This window comes from Epinephelus moara, chromosome 10, assembly GCF_006386435.1.
Source record: "Epinephelus moara isolate mb chromosome 10, YSFRI_EMoa_1.0, whole genome shotgun sequence".
Taxonomy (NCBI): domain Eukaryota; kingdom Metazoa; phylum Chordata; class Actinopteri; order Perciformes; family Serranidae; genus Epinephelus; species Epinephelus moara.
Genome location: NC_065515.1, coordinates 13,563,913 through 13,577,807, shown reverse-complemented (window position 1 = coordinate 13,577,807; position 13,895 = coordinate 13,563,913). Strand labels below are relative to the sequence as shown.

The window sequence follows — 13,895 nt, the reverse complement described above, 5'->3', positions numbered from 1 at the left end:
GGCTTTCGAGAGGCTGCAATTGTTTTCCTTTTTCATGCATTTTAAGATGTCTCACATGATCAATCAATCAATCAATTTTATTTATAAAGCCCAATATCACAAATCACAATTTGCCTCACCCAGCTCAGTGCAGAACCTTTTAGGCCAATTAAGTGATCCAGTCTCTGCAGTAGAATTTGATGGTGTATTCACATGAGGACTTGTGAATACAATAGATTTTCAATTTCCCCATTTCCCTGTTTTCATTTACAATGCATGAACTAGCTGGAGAGCAAAACAACCATCAGATATAAAATTGACTCATTGCTATTAGGGGATTTTTTTTTTTTCGTTGTGTGTGTTTGTGTACTGGCATATGATTTTAAAACCTGCTCGCGAGGCACAGTCGCCCATTGTAAATCGAACTGTTTTAACTGAATACAGACTCAGTCCTTTGAGGATTATCTTGGAGCTCTAGCTTTAATTTCACTGCTGCGCCGGGTCAATTAGAGTTTATAATAGTAATTCCACTCATTTAGAGTGTTTGATAGCTGCTGTAGAAGGGGAATTGAGTTTAATTAATTTGTCTCACTGTCTGTCTCTTTGTCTCCCCCTCTCATTCTTTCTGGCCTCCCACGTCCTCCCCTTTTCCACTTCTTCTTCCCTTTCTCTCTCCTCAGGTGTCTGGCCCAGTGATTCAGGAGCAGGGGGAAGCAGTGGAAAGCAGGGCCATGAGGGCGAGCCTGGGCCAAGATATAGGCTGGCTCCTGCCTTTCCTGTTCTTGCTACTGATGATCACAGTGTCACCCACCCAGGGGCAAGGTTGTCCCCAGCGTTGTGAGTGCATTGCAAAACACAAGACTGTTTCCTGTTACGGTAAACGCCTGTCCGCCCTCCCAGATGGCATCCCGCTGGACACCAAGATCCTGGACCTGAGTGGGAATAAACTTCGCTGGGTAGAGCACGGGGACATGCTTCCATACTCACGTCTTGAGAAGCTGGACCTGAGCGAGAACATGATCAGTGTCCTGGAACCGAACGCCTTTTCTAGTCTCCAGAACCTGCAGTCACTTTCACTGAGGGGTAACCAATTAAAACTGGTCCCCATGGGGGCTTTCTCTCGTCTCTCCAACCTAACAACATTGGACCTCAGTGGGAATAAGATTGTAATTCTTTTAGACTTTACTTTCCAAGACTTAAAAAGTCTGAAAAACCTTGAGGTTGGAGACAATGATCTAGTTTATATTTCCAACAAGGCTTTTTTGGGTTTAGTGGGGCTGAAGGAGCTGACCATCGAGAGGTGCAATCTGACGTCTGTGTCCAGCCAGTCTTTGTCCTACCTGCATAACCTGGTGACTCTGCGGCTCCGCTACCTCAGTATCTCTGCTTTGGAGGACCAGAACTTCCGTAAGCTGGGGAACCTGAGGGGCCTCGAGATCGACCACTGGCCCTTTTTGGAGCACATTTCCCCTCACAGCCTGCAGGGTCTTAACTTGTCTTGGCTGTCTATCACCCACACTAACATCACCTCTGTGCCCACCTCTGCCCTACGCAGTCTGGCTCACCTCACAAGCCTCAACCTGTCCTACAACCCTATCTCTGTGCTGGAGTCCTGGGCGCTGCGGGACCTTGTCAGGCTGAAGGAGCTGCACCTGGTCAACACAAACCTGATGGTAGTGCAGCCATATGCACTGGGTGGTCTAAGGCAAATCCGCCTCCTTAACCTCTCCACTAACAGCCTGGTGTCCCTGGAAGAGGGAGCCTTTCAGTCTGTCAACACTCTGGAGACGCTGCGCTTGGATGGGAACCCTCTGGCCTGCGACTGCCGCTTGCTATGGATCCTACAGCGCAGGAAGACCCTCAATTTTGACGGCGCCTCCCCAGTGTGCATGACGCCGGTGGAGGTGCAGGGACGAGCTCTTAACGCTTTCTCTGACTCAGCTCTCTTTGATCACTTTACCTGCCAGAAGCCCAAAATCCGCAACAGGAAACTGCAGCAGGTATCAGCCCGCGAGGGGCAGGTTGTGTCATTCATTTGCAGAGCAGAAGGCGAGCCGACACCAGTTATATTCTGGATCTCTCCTCAACGCCGCCGCATCACCACAAAGAGCAGCGGACGCCTGACTGTGTTGCCAGAGGGCACGTTAGAAATTCGGTACGCTCAGGTGACAGACAGTGGAACCTACATCTGCATAGCCAGCAATGCTGGTGGAAATGACACCTATTTTGCCACACTTACAGTTAGCGGGCTGCCACTAGATGCAGCCCTAATGGCCAACCGCACATACTATGCTGGGGACCTTAATGACACAAATCTGAATGACACCAGAGTCTTCCTGAAGTTTACTCTGGACCTCAAAACCATCCTCATATCCACAGCTATGGGCTGTATCATGTTCCTGGGGGTAGTTCTCTTCTGTTTCATTCTGCTGTTTGTGTGGAGTCGAGGAAGAGGGCAGCACAAGAACAATTTTTCAGTGGAGTATTCCTTCAGAAAGGTGGATGGACCCGCTGCCAGCGGAGGACAGGGTGGGGCACGCAAGTTCAACATGAAAATGATTTGATTATTCGGATCTGTTCCTCTCATTAGTATTCTTCCACTGATTCTGTTTACAAGCAGTCTCAAGCTAAAGGGACGAGACGCTGGAGTGGAGCTTTGTGCTCGCAGAACATTAAATACAGTTATTTATAGGACATTTTATCTAGACAAGGTTTTGTTATTGAAGCTACTGTATATATGAGGAAAAAGGAAATCTGCATGGATTTGATACATTTCTATCGCTTTGTTGTGTGTTCACATTATTGTGCAGAGGAAACGTGGATTGTAAAGGTATAAAGATGTCTCAGAATCTTGAATAGACTGTTAAAAGACCAAGCAACAAAAGCACTCACAGTCCCAGCAGTCTTTAACCTCGACAAAACTCTTGCCAACTCCGTCCTTCTTCCCGACAAGGAACTCCGTCCTCTTCATCTTTAAAGGACGTCACCTCTCGGCTCCATCTGAGGTGATTCAAGCTCTCTATCTCTAAACTCATGAATACATTACAACAGGGTGGTGCTCAGTGAATGCCAAGGACTTGCCAATATGTATTTGAATAGTTCCAGCTATATACTGCATATTTAGACTTATTTACAGTCAGGACTTTAGAGCACTATTGTGACAGACATATAGAGGCTCTGCTTTTTTTTTCTGATGGTGGATTTGTACAGAATACATTAGACACCAAGAGACTCTGCAACACTGCCAATTTGACCGTAAAGCACCATGTAATGTGGTAGAGAGAACCTGCTTCTCATTGGATACCACTAAAAGTTGGTCAAAGCCGTTTTAAACAGGACTCTACAGGATAAGCTACAATTAGAGGACCCAATGCACATTCATGTGGTGACAAATCAGTTCACGCAGACGCACCCTTCGCTAGTTTACCATTGTTTATTCACACACTGCAAAAGACGTACCCCCCTGATCTGAAACGAACTGTGTAAAAGACGAAGGCGTGTACAGAGTTGGCTTCTTACTTTAAATAAGGTGTATTATTTGTAAATTGGGGTGCATTCATCCCACAGTTGACTAGCTCATACTGTATAGGTAGGATATACACTGTATAAGATGTATTATATATTTTGTAATCATCGACATTGAAATCCTTGTGGTTGTTTATAGTACTGTTGAGTGATCAATTTTTCTGCTCTACTGTAGTTCCACTGTTAAAGTCTCTTTTTCCAAATCCAGTCTCACCTGCTCATGTCATCAGATGCCTGAGCCCACGCTACAAATCAGGAAGGGTTGTTTTACATCAGGTTTCAGTTCACTTGCCTTTTTTGGGCTGTAAGTGACAATGGGGAGGATTGGCTGAGCAGTAGGGGGGGAGGTGTTAAGTGGGTTCCCCTCAGGACCTTGATGTGTTTGAGACATGGGGGGAAATGCAAATGTGAGAAAGAAACTTGCCGACAAAGGTCATAATGAAACTGAGCCAGAGAGGAGAGAAAGTCCAGGACATTGCCACTATAATACAAAGGGCTGGATGCTAACTTAGAACTATATATGCCTCCTATGATAGCTGTATAGCATTTTGTAAAAGTTTAAGTAGAAGTGGTTATGAAGGTGATTTCAAATAGTTTAAATACATATATGTGAATACAATTTCTACTACATAGAATGTAAATCAGTGTTTTTGGTTCGTTAAAGTAATAACCTCACATATTTGCATTTAAATACTAGGAAATGTCTGTTAACAGAATACTTCAACCACAAAATGACCGTTTGTGTTTTAATTACTCACCGTGTTAGCTTTCTTGCATGCCTCCTCGGTGACAGAGAATCCAAAGATGAACCCGGGGTCATCAGGTGTTTCAGGTCTTAACTTCAGACACCCTCACCCTGGCGACCCAGCCGGGGATGATCAGGCCCCGACACTCATCACCCCTCTTAATCCAAAGCCAACGGGAAGCCTTTTCAGCGGCTTCCAAGATGTTCTTGATGGCTCTTTGTCGCTGCTGTCCGTGGATCCCTAAGAGTCCCAGGACCTAGTGTAGACATTGACCAGTGGGCCTTCCATCCCTGCCTTCGACACTCTGCCACCAGAGATGCATGCTCCATCCTGTCTACCCAGGGGACAGACATCAGGACCATATCAAGCCTGAGTGTTGTGGCTGTGATGGTGTCCAGGAACTTCAGCTGCCTACCTAGATCAACCAGGACCTGCCAATCTCTTGGTGTTGAGAGCAGACCATCCAGGGCCTATGTTCGGGGTTGAGGCTGCAGTATAATCCAAGTCTCATTTATCCAGTTGTATACTCAGTACTTCCCAAACACATTCATTTTCGCTGAAATGTTACATTATATAGACACTTCCGCCAACAAGTAGCTCGCCCAGGAGTTGTTGACAAAATCATGGATTTTTATTGAACAAAAAAATGCATGAAAAATTACAAACCAAGAAATGAACAACTTGGCCCATAAAAGAGGTCGCCATAACATAACTATACTCAATATAATAACTAAACAAGGTGTTGACCGAACAAACCGACCTGACTGAGCATTTGTAGTGGCTTGGCCAAACCAAATAATACACAAGGAGTAACAAAAATGGACAGCAACTTCAACTAAATACAAAGCAAAACTAGCCAAACCCAAATCCCCCCCATGACATGGCAGCACATGGTTTGGTCCAATGAGTTGGCTCCAGGATTTAAGAGTCCTCAGCCCTCAGCGACGCCTTTTGCTCCACCAGGAACGGACCCCCCAAATAACCACAGTTGTTTTGCTGTTGTTAAATACACACCCTGATTACTTTAATTCATGAAGAATGTTCGCCTTTTTTGGATTCTCCGTTCACCTTGGAGGCATACAAGAAAAATGGCATCACAAATTCAAGGTAACACGCAGCGCGTAATTGATATACAAATGGTCATTTTGCAGGTGAAGTCTTCCTTTAAGTCACTATCTATCGCCAAATGAAGTAACAGTGGTGACTGAGCCTGCTGCCCAATGATTGAACTCCTTGCATTTGCAGTACAGTGGAGGCCGGTTACAGTGATCATAGTTACAATAGTGATCAAAAAACTTGGGACAGAATCACTCCTATACAAATGCCGTTGAAATATTTGCTTACAGTAAACACGTTGTCTGCTTATGGTGTCCGTTTTCTTGTCATACATGTCAACATATGTTTGTTTTTTAAAACACAGTTATTCCATTTCTTAAAAACTTTTTACTTTATTCCCATGATCCTTTGCCTCGTGGTGATCCCTCTGCTTCCGGATGGCAACATGAAGCTGGTGCTGTGTGCACATTGAAACCATGATAGGGAAAAGAGTCATTTTTCTCTCAATGAAAAAGTCGACTCCAAGCTTACTGCCAAAACAAGCCAACAAGATGCAGCAGCGAAACATTTTGTTCCTCAAGTGACCTTGTGTAGGCTACACAAACAACAGGAAACAGTCATGGCTGCCAGAAATGGAGACAGAAAAAGAGCACACACAGTGAAAACACCTGTAGTTGAAGCCACCCTCATCAGGTGGATTGATATTGGTAGTGAAGCTGTCCGTTTCATTACTTTATATTCAAGTAATTAATATACAAATGTCAACGAGATCATAATCTGCATGAGAAATGAAGGAAAAACTTTAGTTACAATACTTTTCTGACAGATGTGATCATTATAAGTTTTCCACTGTTCTACAAAGTGGGTGTCTGGTGACATTCCCAGGAAAAATTACAAATGGCATCATTAATCCGCTTCTACACACCTCGAAACATACATACATCCACACACCAATGCATACATATATGCACACACACACACACACACACACACACACACATACCATCTATGCTGTGATAACCCTTTCATCTCTCCAGCAGCAGGGCTCATAAAACAAGCTGATATAAATAAATTCACCAGCCTGGTTTCAAGCTTAAAGTCTGCCAACAAACACACTGCAGTTACCACTTATCGCCACAGGTGCCACCAGAGATCTAAGCGGAGATCTTTGAGATTGTAACTTTAACCTGAGCTGGTATTCATGGCACGTACTGTAAATGCAAATGTGTAAGTGTTGGGCCTTGCAAGGCAATGTGTAGTCCTTTCAATAATTTATTAAAAAAAAAAACAGAAACTGGGGCCATTAAATCCAGTTTCCTTCATGACTTCAGATGTAATTTGGAGAGAGTGAGAGAACAGGTGAACAGCTGATATTATTCTATCCTTGAGGTTTATTTCTTGATCCGTGGGTTAATACTTGGGAACTAATATCACTACCTGACTGCTCAACTGCTGCAGGTCTAACAGTGTTGCTCTGCTGCCCCCTGTTGGCTCGAGATGGTACTGAATTCTGCACTATTGATTAAAAGGATGAGAGAATTTGACCTCTCCGACCTTTAGACTTAAAAGTAAGAAACCTTTTTCATTTTCCCCAAAGACAGCTGTTAAGTCTTGGAAGGCTGACCTGATCCAGTTAAACTGAAGGTGAAAGTGAGTTTCAACTTAAATGACACTAACCGTAATCACACAGCAAACCACTCCCCTCTTCTGCAGGTGTAACAGAATGAAGAGTCCCATTTACTTCATTTAGCGTTTGTGTTCATCCACATACACACTGCACAACATGTTAAGCTCACACAATAGCATAATTAATAACAAACTGTGAATCAGTTAAAGGTTTCTGTCTGCATTTTAGAAATGTAAACTGCTGATAATTTTCATTGTCCTTTACTGAATTCATCCTGTAGATATGGAAACCATTGTGTCTGGAAACTGTTTTGTATTGTACTGTTTTATAAAAAAAGAAGAAGAAGAAGCACACTCTTTATAAAGCATGCTATGTTACCCGCTATGATGATGATGATATCTGTGCCCTGTCCCATGTTTTTTATAGCAGTCATCTTCTGGTCACTCCTTACATTGGCAGTCTGCGAAGTTGATTGAGTCTCCAATACACTGTGAAATTTTGTGTTGCTGTTTTTTTCCTCCCAGGGGTTTGTTATATTCTCATTTTTATGGAATCAGTTAAACCATATGGACAGATGTCCCATCTGCACTACACATTTAGATATACGGTTATGATTCACTCAAGTTAATATATGCGGGTACTGCATATATATGTGGAGCGTTATCATTTTCTATGCATTCATCAAAACACAAACGACAAAAATAAAGGAAATTTTGTGAGCAGATTAAAATTGGTTTGCATTCACTCCTATATTTTCTTGATCCTGTTTGAATTGTTTAGCTATAATGACTGTATTTATTGTAATCAGAGCAAGATAGGCAGCTGCCGTAAACCGTGTGGTTATTCAGTGGGTGTGTTCATTCTGTACTATTCTGACTAGTAACACATCAGATGAAAGACAAAATAAAAAGTGGTATGCATGACAAGAACATCTTAAGGAGGAAGTAGAGAGCAACAGGAAGATGTTATCTGTTCCATTTTTGTAACATTTAAAATCCCCCTCCACCAAGTTATCCACAAGTGTTTATTGTTACTTCACTGTGCAAAGTGATGTTTCACAGCTAGTTTGTAAGAAGATTGGGGTCCAAAATGCAGCTTTCCATAGTGAGGAAGGACTTTTGAGTGTAGTGGGAGACATCATGGTCCAGTGGTTAGAATTTAAATTTAACATTAATTTGCATAAATGTAGATTCTGGGTTTTTCAACAAGGCAGGTGTTGAGAAATGATGCACAAGTTAGCAGGGTATATTTATGTCTTAAAGGAACAGTGTGTAGGATTTAGTGGCGTCTCGCGATGATGATTGCAGATTGCAACCAACTGAAACTTTCCCATGTTCCAAACGTGAACCCTTGCTTAGGATTCCTTCAGTGTTCATTTTTCTGGTTTTTATTGGGAGTCGAATTACCCAGAGAGGTTTCCTGCTCTCCAAAACAAACAGATCCAGTGATTCAAACACGTAAAAACACTGAATAAAGCAGTTTCATGTTACAAATCAGTGTTTGTCCGATGCTGCTCGTTGCAGAAGGCCTGCTAACTATGGTGGGTGGCGCAAAAACACAAATGGCCCTATCTAAAGCCAGTGTTTGGATGGCTGCAACATGCAGGACTCAATTGATGAGGACCTGCTCCTTACGTAGATATAAACAGATCATTCTAAGGTGAAGAAACCATAATGATTCTTAATTTTAAATGATTATACACTAAAGGAAACATTATATGATATTCTATTACTGCCAATATATCCCCCTGAATACTACACACTGAACCTTTAAGTTCAAACTTGACAAAGCTGAGTGAAACAGGCCAAGGTTTCCTGCATTTACAAACGTGTCTCTGTGAGGTGTTGTGCCACCACAAGCCTCCGAAACAGAAAAGCGTTGTCTAATACGTCAATTTGAAATGTCTCGTGAGGCCTCACTTAGTCACCGTGAAGGCGAAAGCATATGATTCATGCATCATGCATCATGGTTCATCATCATCACTGCTCATTTCGCAACAGATCATGCTGTTATTGTCATCTTGGAACAGACGTCTCAGATGCTCAGATGTTTCACCAAAGCATAAAGTTGATTAGGCAGAGTGTAACTAACTAATTAAGAGAGTAACTTTGGATGGATTTGTAGTGACCCCTCCTCTTTCTGGAGACAAGTGGATTCAAACCATTCCAGGAAAATGCAGCCCTACCCCTCACTGTGGGGGTCAAGCATTCACACCTCATCTGCTCTCTTGGTGTTCGTCACTTGCACCCACCCACAACTGATCAATGACTCATAATATCCCTTCTATTTCACACCTCTATAGACCACCATGCTTTTGCACTGCTGATCTCTCAAACGTGTTTGACTTTGGGACAGGTCGCTTAGATGTTGACTTTCTTGTGATCCAAAATCAGAGTAATGTGGGCCTGCTCAGCATTTTTATGCATGTCACGATAGGATGTTAGTGTCTTAAGTGTATCATGCACCTGTATGCAAGCAGTTTGTACACAGACGGCAAAAGATTATAGCTCCTGTACTGCACAGTACTGTATTGTATAGAAATGTGCATTGTGCTGTTGCTCTGTTCAATTCAATAAGCTTTATTGGCATAACATTTCTTCAGACTCAGACTCAGAAAACTTTATTGTCCATTTAATTTACATGAGATGGAAAATCTTCTTTGGTACTGGCAAAAAGACAAACACTTTGCACAAAACAGTGACAGACAACAAGAAGTTCATAAATGACAGTATCAGTACTCTAAAATACACTGTACACACAACCTTAAAAGGTGTGGGTTAAAAGTTATTAAAAGCATTAGTGTGTGTGTTTTCTTATGTATTGCCAAATCACAATTACAATTTAAGACAGTGGAAATTCAAAAACAACTAACAACAATGTATTATTACAAATGCATAGACATTAAATTTTAAAGGAGAAAAAAACGTATTAGGTGAAGGAGTAAATAAAAAGGCAGAGTGTGATCTGAAATTAACTGTATGTTTTTGTGTTGGTTGTCTCTTAGCGGGATTTATGCTTGTGCAGTAGACCCTACGCCGTAGCCTACGCACATTGCCGACAGCACCGTGAGCATGCATGCTTGTGCGGTGGTGTGTCTGTGTCACTCTGCAGTCACACCTCCAAAGTTCAAATAAACACAAGAAGTTTGTGCTCTAGAGAAAGGATCAACACTCAGTGAAAAACCTAAGCCCTATGATAAGCTAATATGGCAAGGCTTAACTATACAAACCAGTGAGCAGTGATAACTAGCATGTCTTTAGGGTCATCGGGTGGGAACCTCCTTTCACCAGTGTTTCGTCTAGTTGCTGCCACGACAGCTCCAGGAGGCTAGACAGTGATCTCTAGCGTCCCAGAGACACTCCCCTAATGCCAGGTCTCACTGCTCCCCTCCCCGCACCAACCCAATAACCTCCTTTACCTTACTTACACATGGCTTTCTCAGCCCAAACAGCACTGCCACCTTCAACCAAACCCAGGCTGCGTACATGCGAGCTCCAGGTAGAAACAGGGCTGATACTACCTTTCCTAGCACATTCACCATACACCAAAACACTAGTCAACGGTGGAGGTTTCTGTGAAGTGCTGTAAAGTTTAGTTGATCCAAAACACACATTAAACACACATTAAACATGGCTTAATAGAGACAATTTCAAACACAAGTACACAAATCAGCTTCACTATAACTCGCAGCATTCACAGACACTTGTCTTTATCTGGACACATTTTCCCCACAAATACAACATGCTAATGTTTATAGCACAAGCCCATAGCATTTTACATTGTATAAATTAGCCTAGCAGCTAGCAACCTTTTCCTCTTCTCATATGAAGCCAGGGACAACAGCAACATTTAACAAAGGTAATGTTACAAAATTCAGCTCCATTACACCTCACAAGGTTCACCGACAAAACAACTGTCTTATACTAAACACGTTTTCCAAACAAATACAATGCGCTTCAGTTATTAGCACAAGCCCATAGCATTTTACATTGTATAAATTAGCCTAGCAGCTAGCGATCTTTTCCCCTTCTCATATGACACCAGGGACAACGCTCACCAACAAAACAACTGTCTTAAGCTAAACACGTTTTCTAAACAAATATAAGATGCTAACGTTATTAGCACAAGCCTATGGCATTTCACATTGTATAAATTAGCTTAGCGACACGTTTCCTCTGCTCATATGAAGCCAGGATAAATCACACACAAGACTTTAAATGCTGTTTTTGTGGAGGCTTTATTTTCTTCACAATTTACTGAAATCTGCTAAATTAAAGTAAATAAAAGCTTTGTTTCCACTGAGGGAAATGGTTTTAGCTTACAAAAATAGGCAGGAGGTCTGCATCGCTGCAACGTGTCTGGGGAGGTGCATGTTAGGCTATGGTGCATAGGGTCTACGTCGACGCAGAGCCTACGCTGTAGGTATGGTGTCGATTCTATGCACAAGTATAAATTCTGCCTTAGGCTGTGACATGCATTGATGTATCTTGCTGCACCTATGTCGCTGACACTATCTTCTCCAAGCAACCATTTTAGTCTTGTCAGAGAGTGAATCAAAATCTTGGAGTTTACATTTAATTTTTGTAAAGAACTTTGTTCTGATGTCATATAAGCTACGCTGCAGCAGGAAATGTTGCTCTGTCTCCACCTGTCTCTGTGGACAGAGTTGTAACTGCCTGTCTTCTCGAGCGGGTACAGTCTGCCTGTGTGTGTGCCAGTCTCTGCAGCCAGGCTGTGATCACTGAGTCTGTATAGTCAGTGTCTTTCTCAGTTTCTGATCTGCCACAGCAGTCAGATAGTTTGCCACCTTGTATTGTCTGCTGTTCTCAGATGTTACTTCCCTGAAGAGTGAAATGAACACCAGGTTGGACACCTTAAGTGAAACTCTACTGAAATGTAATATGATCGGGAATTGATCGCATTCACTGAAATCACAGTGAGTGATTTTCAGTGTAAGTACTCTTCAAAGTACCTGAAACCTCCCCCCCAGTCTTTGTTAAGTGTTGACTGTGGCATCGAAGCAGAGGAGGTGGTGATGTCTCTTAAAAGGAATTAACATGTGTCATCAACATTTCAGATGAGCCACTGAGAGATGCGTCATCAACCAAGCACAAGACATCAACATCAGACTGTGAAATTACAACGTTAAGCGCTCAGATGGGGTTGCTGCCCTACGTTTTATTCATGTTATTACTTATTTTGTTTACTCAGAGTGAACAGCAGCAGTAAAGAGCACGGAGTTCTGAAAGCCTCCCCTCGAGCATCTCTCTTTCATTTGGTTAAGAGAGGAAATGATGTACACTTTAACACAGAGACGTGTTACTTCTGTTTCACCAGTTATTTCAGGCCATATGATGGGAACATGATGGTTGATTGAAATGATGTAACTCAGTGTGTGTGTGTGTGTGTGTGTGTGTGTGTGTGTGTGTGTGTGTGTGTGTGTGTAAGGTTTGTGTGTGGGGGTAGTTATCGCACATTTTGTGTTACCATGGTGTTAAAATGTGGCGGTTTAAATGGGACTGTAGTGGTTAGCAGTTGCCGAACACACAACTCACCTGCAAAGAATGTCTGCACATCTTTACATCAGAACGTGGCGTGCTTGCAGAGAACCTGCAGACAGTCATTTAAATTTAGTCATCATTTGAAGGCAGTTTCTGTTTTGTTTTTTAATCCACTCATTTCAATCACAGTGGGTGATAACTAAGCTGAAACCTGATGACGTTGGGAGCCCCAGGTTTACCCAAGTCTCATTATGACTAAAGCTTTCCAGGATCACCCTGGTGACTTAAATGTCATGAAATTCAGCGCTTGAATTTGGGATGTTAAGTTTTGGTGCATGAAGTTTGTGAGTAATTAGTTGAAACCCAGATGGATCAGTGGTGACTGGTGAGGTACAGTGTCAGCTGCCACATTAGCTTGTTGTTGATGGTGAAGCTGTAAAAGAGTGAAAGAGATGTGAACAGAAATAAGGCCAAGTACAGGTGTTGTATCCATGTTTGGATACAGACCGCAAATAACATTGTGCCATCAACACTGGATCCATTCATGTGCTTCAAAGCCGCAACATGCAGGAATCAATGGCCTCTTTAACTCACCTGTGAACATTTAAAAATTGCTGGAATAAAAAAAGGACTTTGATGAAAATATATTAAAATGTGTAGCAGCCAGCTGACGGTCACATCACTTGGCACCAAAGATAAGCCAGCTGCAGATTAAATTACAAAAGCTCACTCATAATATTATAAAATAATGATAATGTATATAATATTCATGTGGATACAAGAACCTTTAACAGGAACAACACTGGATCACTGCCACGGCTGCTCATTATAATTCTCTTTAATAAGGAGCATAATGCTAAGAGCTCATGGCTCTGGGCAACGCAACCCTGAGGGAGTCTGTCTGAAGTGAGGTGCCAAGAGGGATTTCAGCGAAGTTTAAATCAACTTTAACTTAATATTATTTCACCATACAGGTGAGTGTATTATTAAGAAATCAAAATAAGGTAAAGTGGGGTCAAAATCACAAAGGTTGTCCAGGGTTTAGTTTGCCTTTAAAAACAGGATAAGATAACATTTAACTAGGTCTGCACGGGTATATGGTAATGGCATGTTATTTTATGCTTACATATAGTTAATATTCATTATAATGTAGCTTATAGTGATTATCAGAGAGGGGCCTGGGGACTCACAGTGGTCCGTAGCACCAAGACTGCAGTCTTCAAACCCTTTTGGCTAATGGTCTGACAACAATAACATATCTGTATACATACACAGGTGTCTGTTCATAAAGATTACAACTTTCTCTTTATGTGTATGTGTGCATATGTGTTCATAATGTTTCGAAATGCACTTCACATTAGCCATTTTCTCTTGATTTGCCTTTGATATTCTGCTCTTTTGCGTCAAAAGGGGCCAGTCTGATCAAGATGCCTCCTGAGTTCCTCCAATTAGAGGTTTTCC

At 42.2% G+C, this 13,895-nt stretch overlaps 1 protein-coding gene across 2 annotated transcripts in view; it reads left to right on the top strand.

Annotated features, from left to right (window-relative positions):
• The window catches only part of lingo3a (leucine rich repeat and Ig domain containing 3a), a 65,850-nt gene extending 51,955 nt beyond the window's left edge, over positions 1-13,895 (top strand). Inside the window, exons 2-3 of one of the 2 annotated variants that reach the window (XR_007570635.1) lie at positions 660-5,357; positions 13,845-13,895. Coding sequence is in view for 1 of the 2 variants with exons in the window: in XM_050055970.1 (XP_049911927.1) it covers positions 711-2,543 (1,833 nt within the window). In the remaining variant the exon portion in view is untranslated. Of the gene's footprint in view, positions 1-659; positions 7,644-13,844 lie in introns of those variants that run through there. The other variant, XM_050055970.1, reaches the window with a different exon arrangement.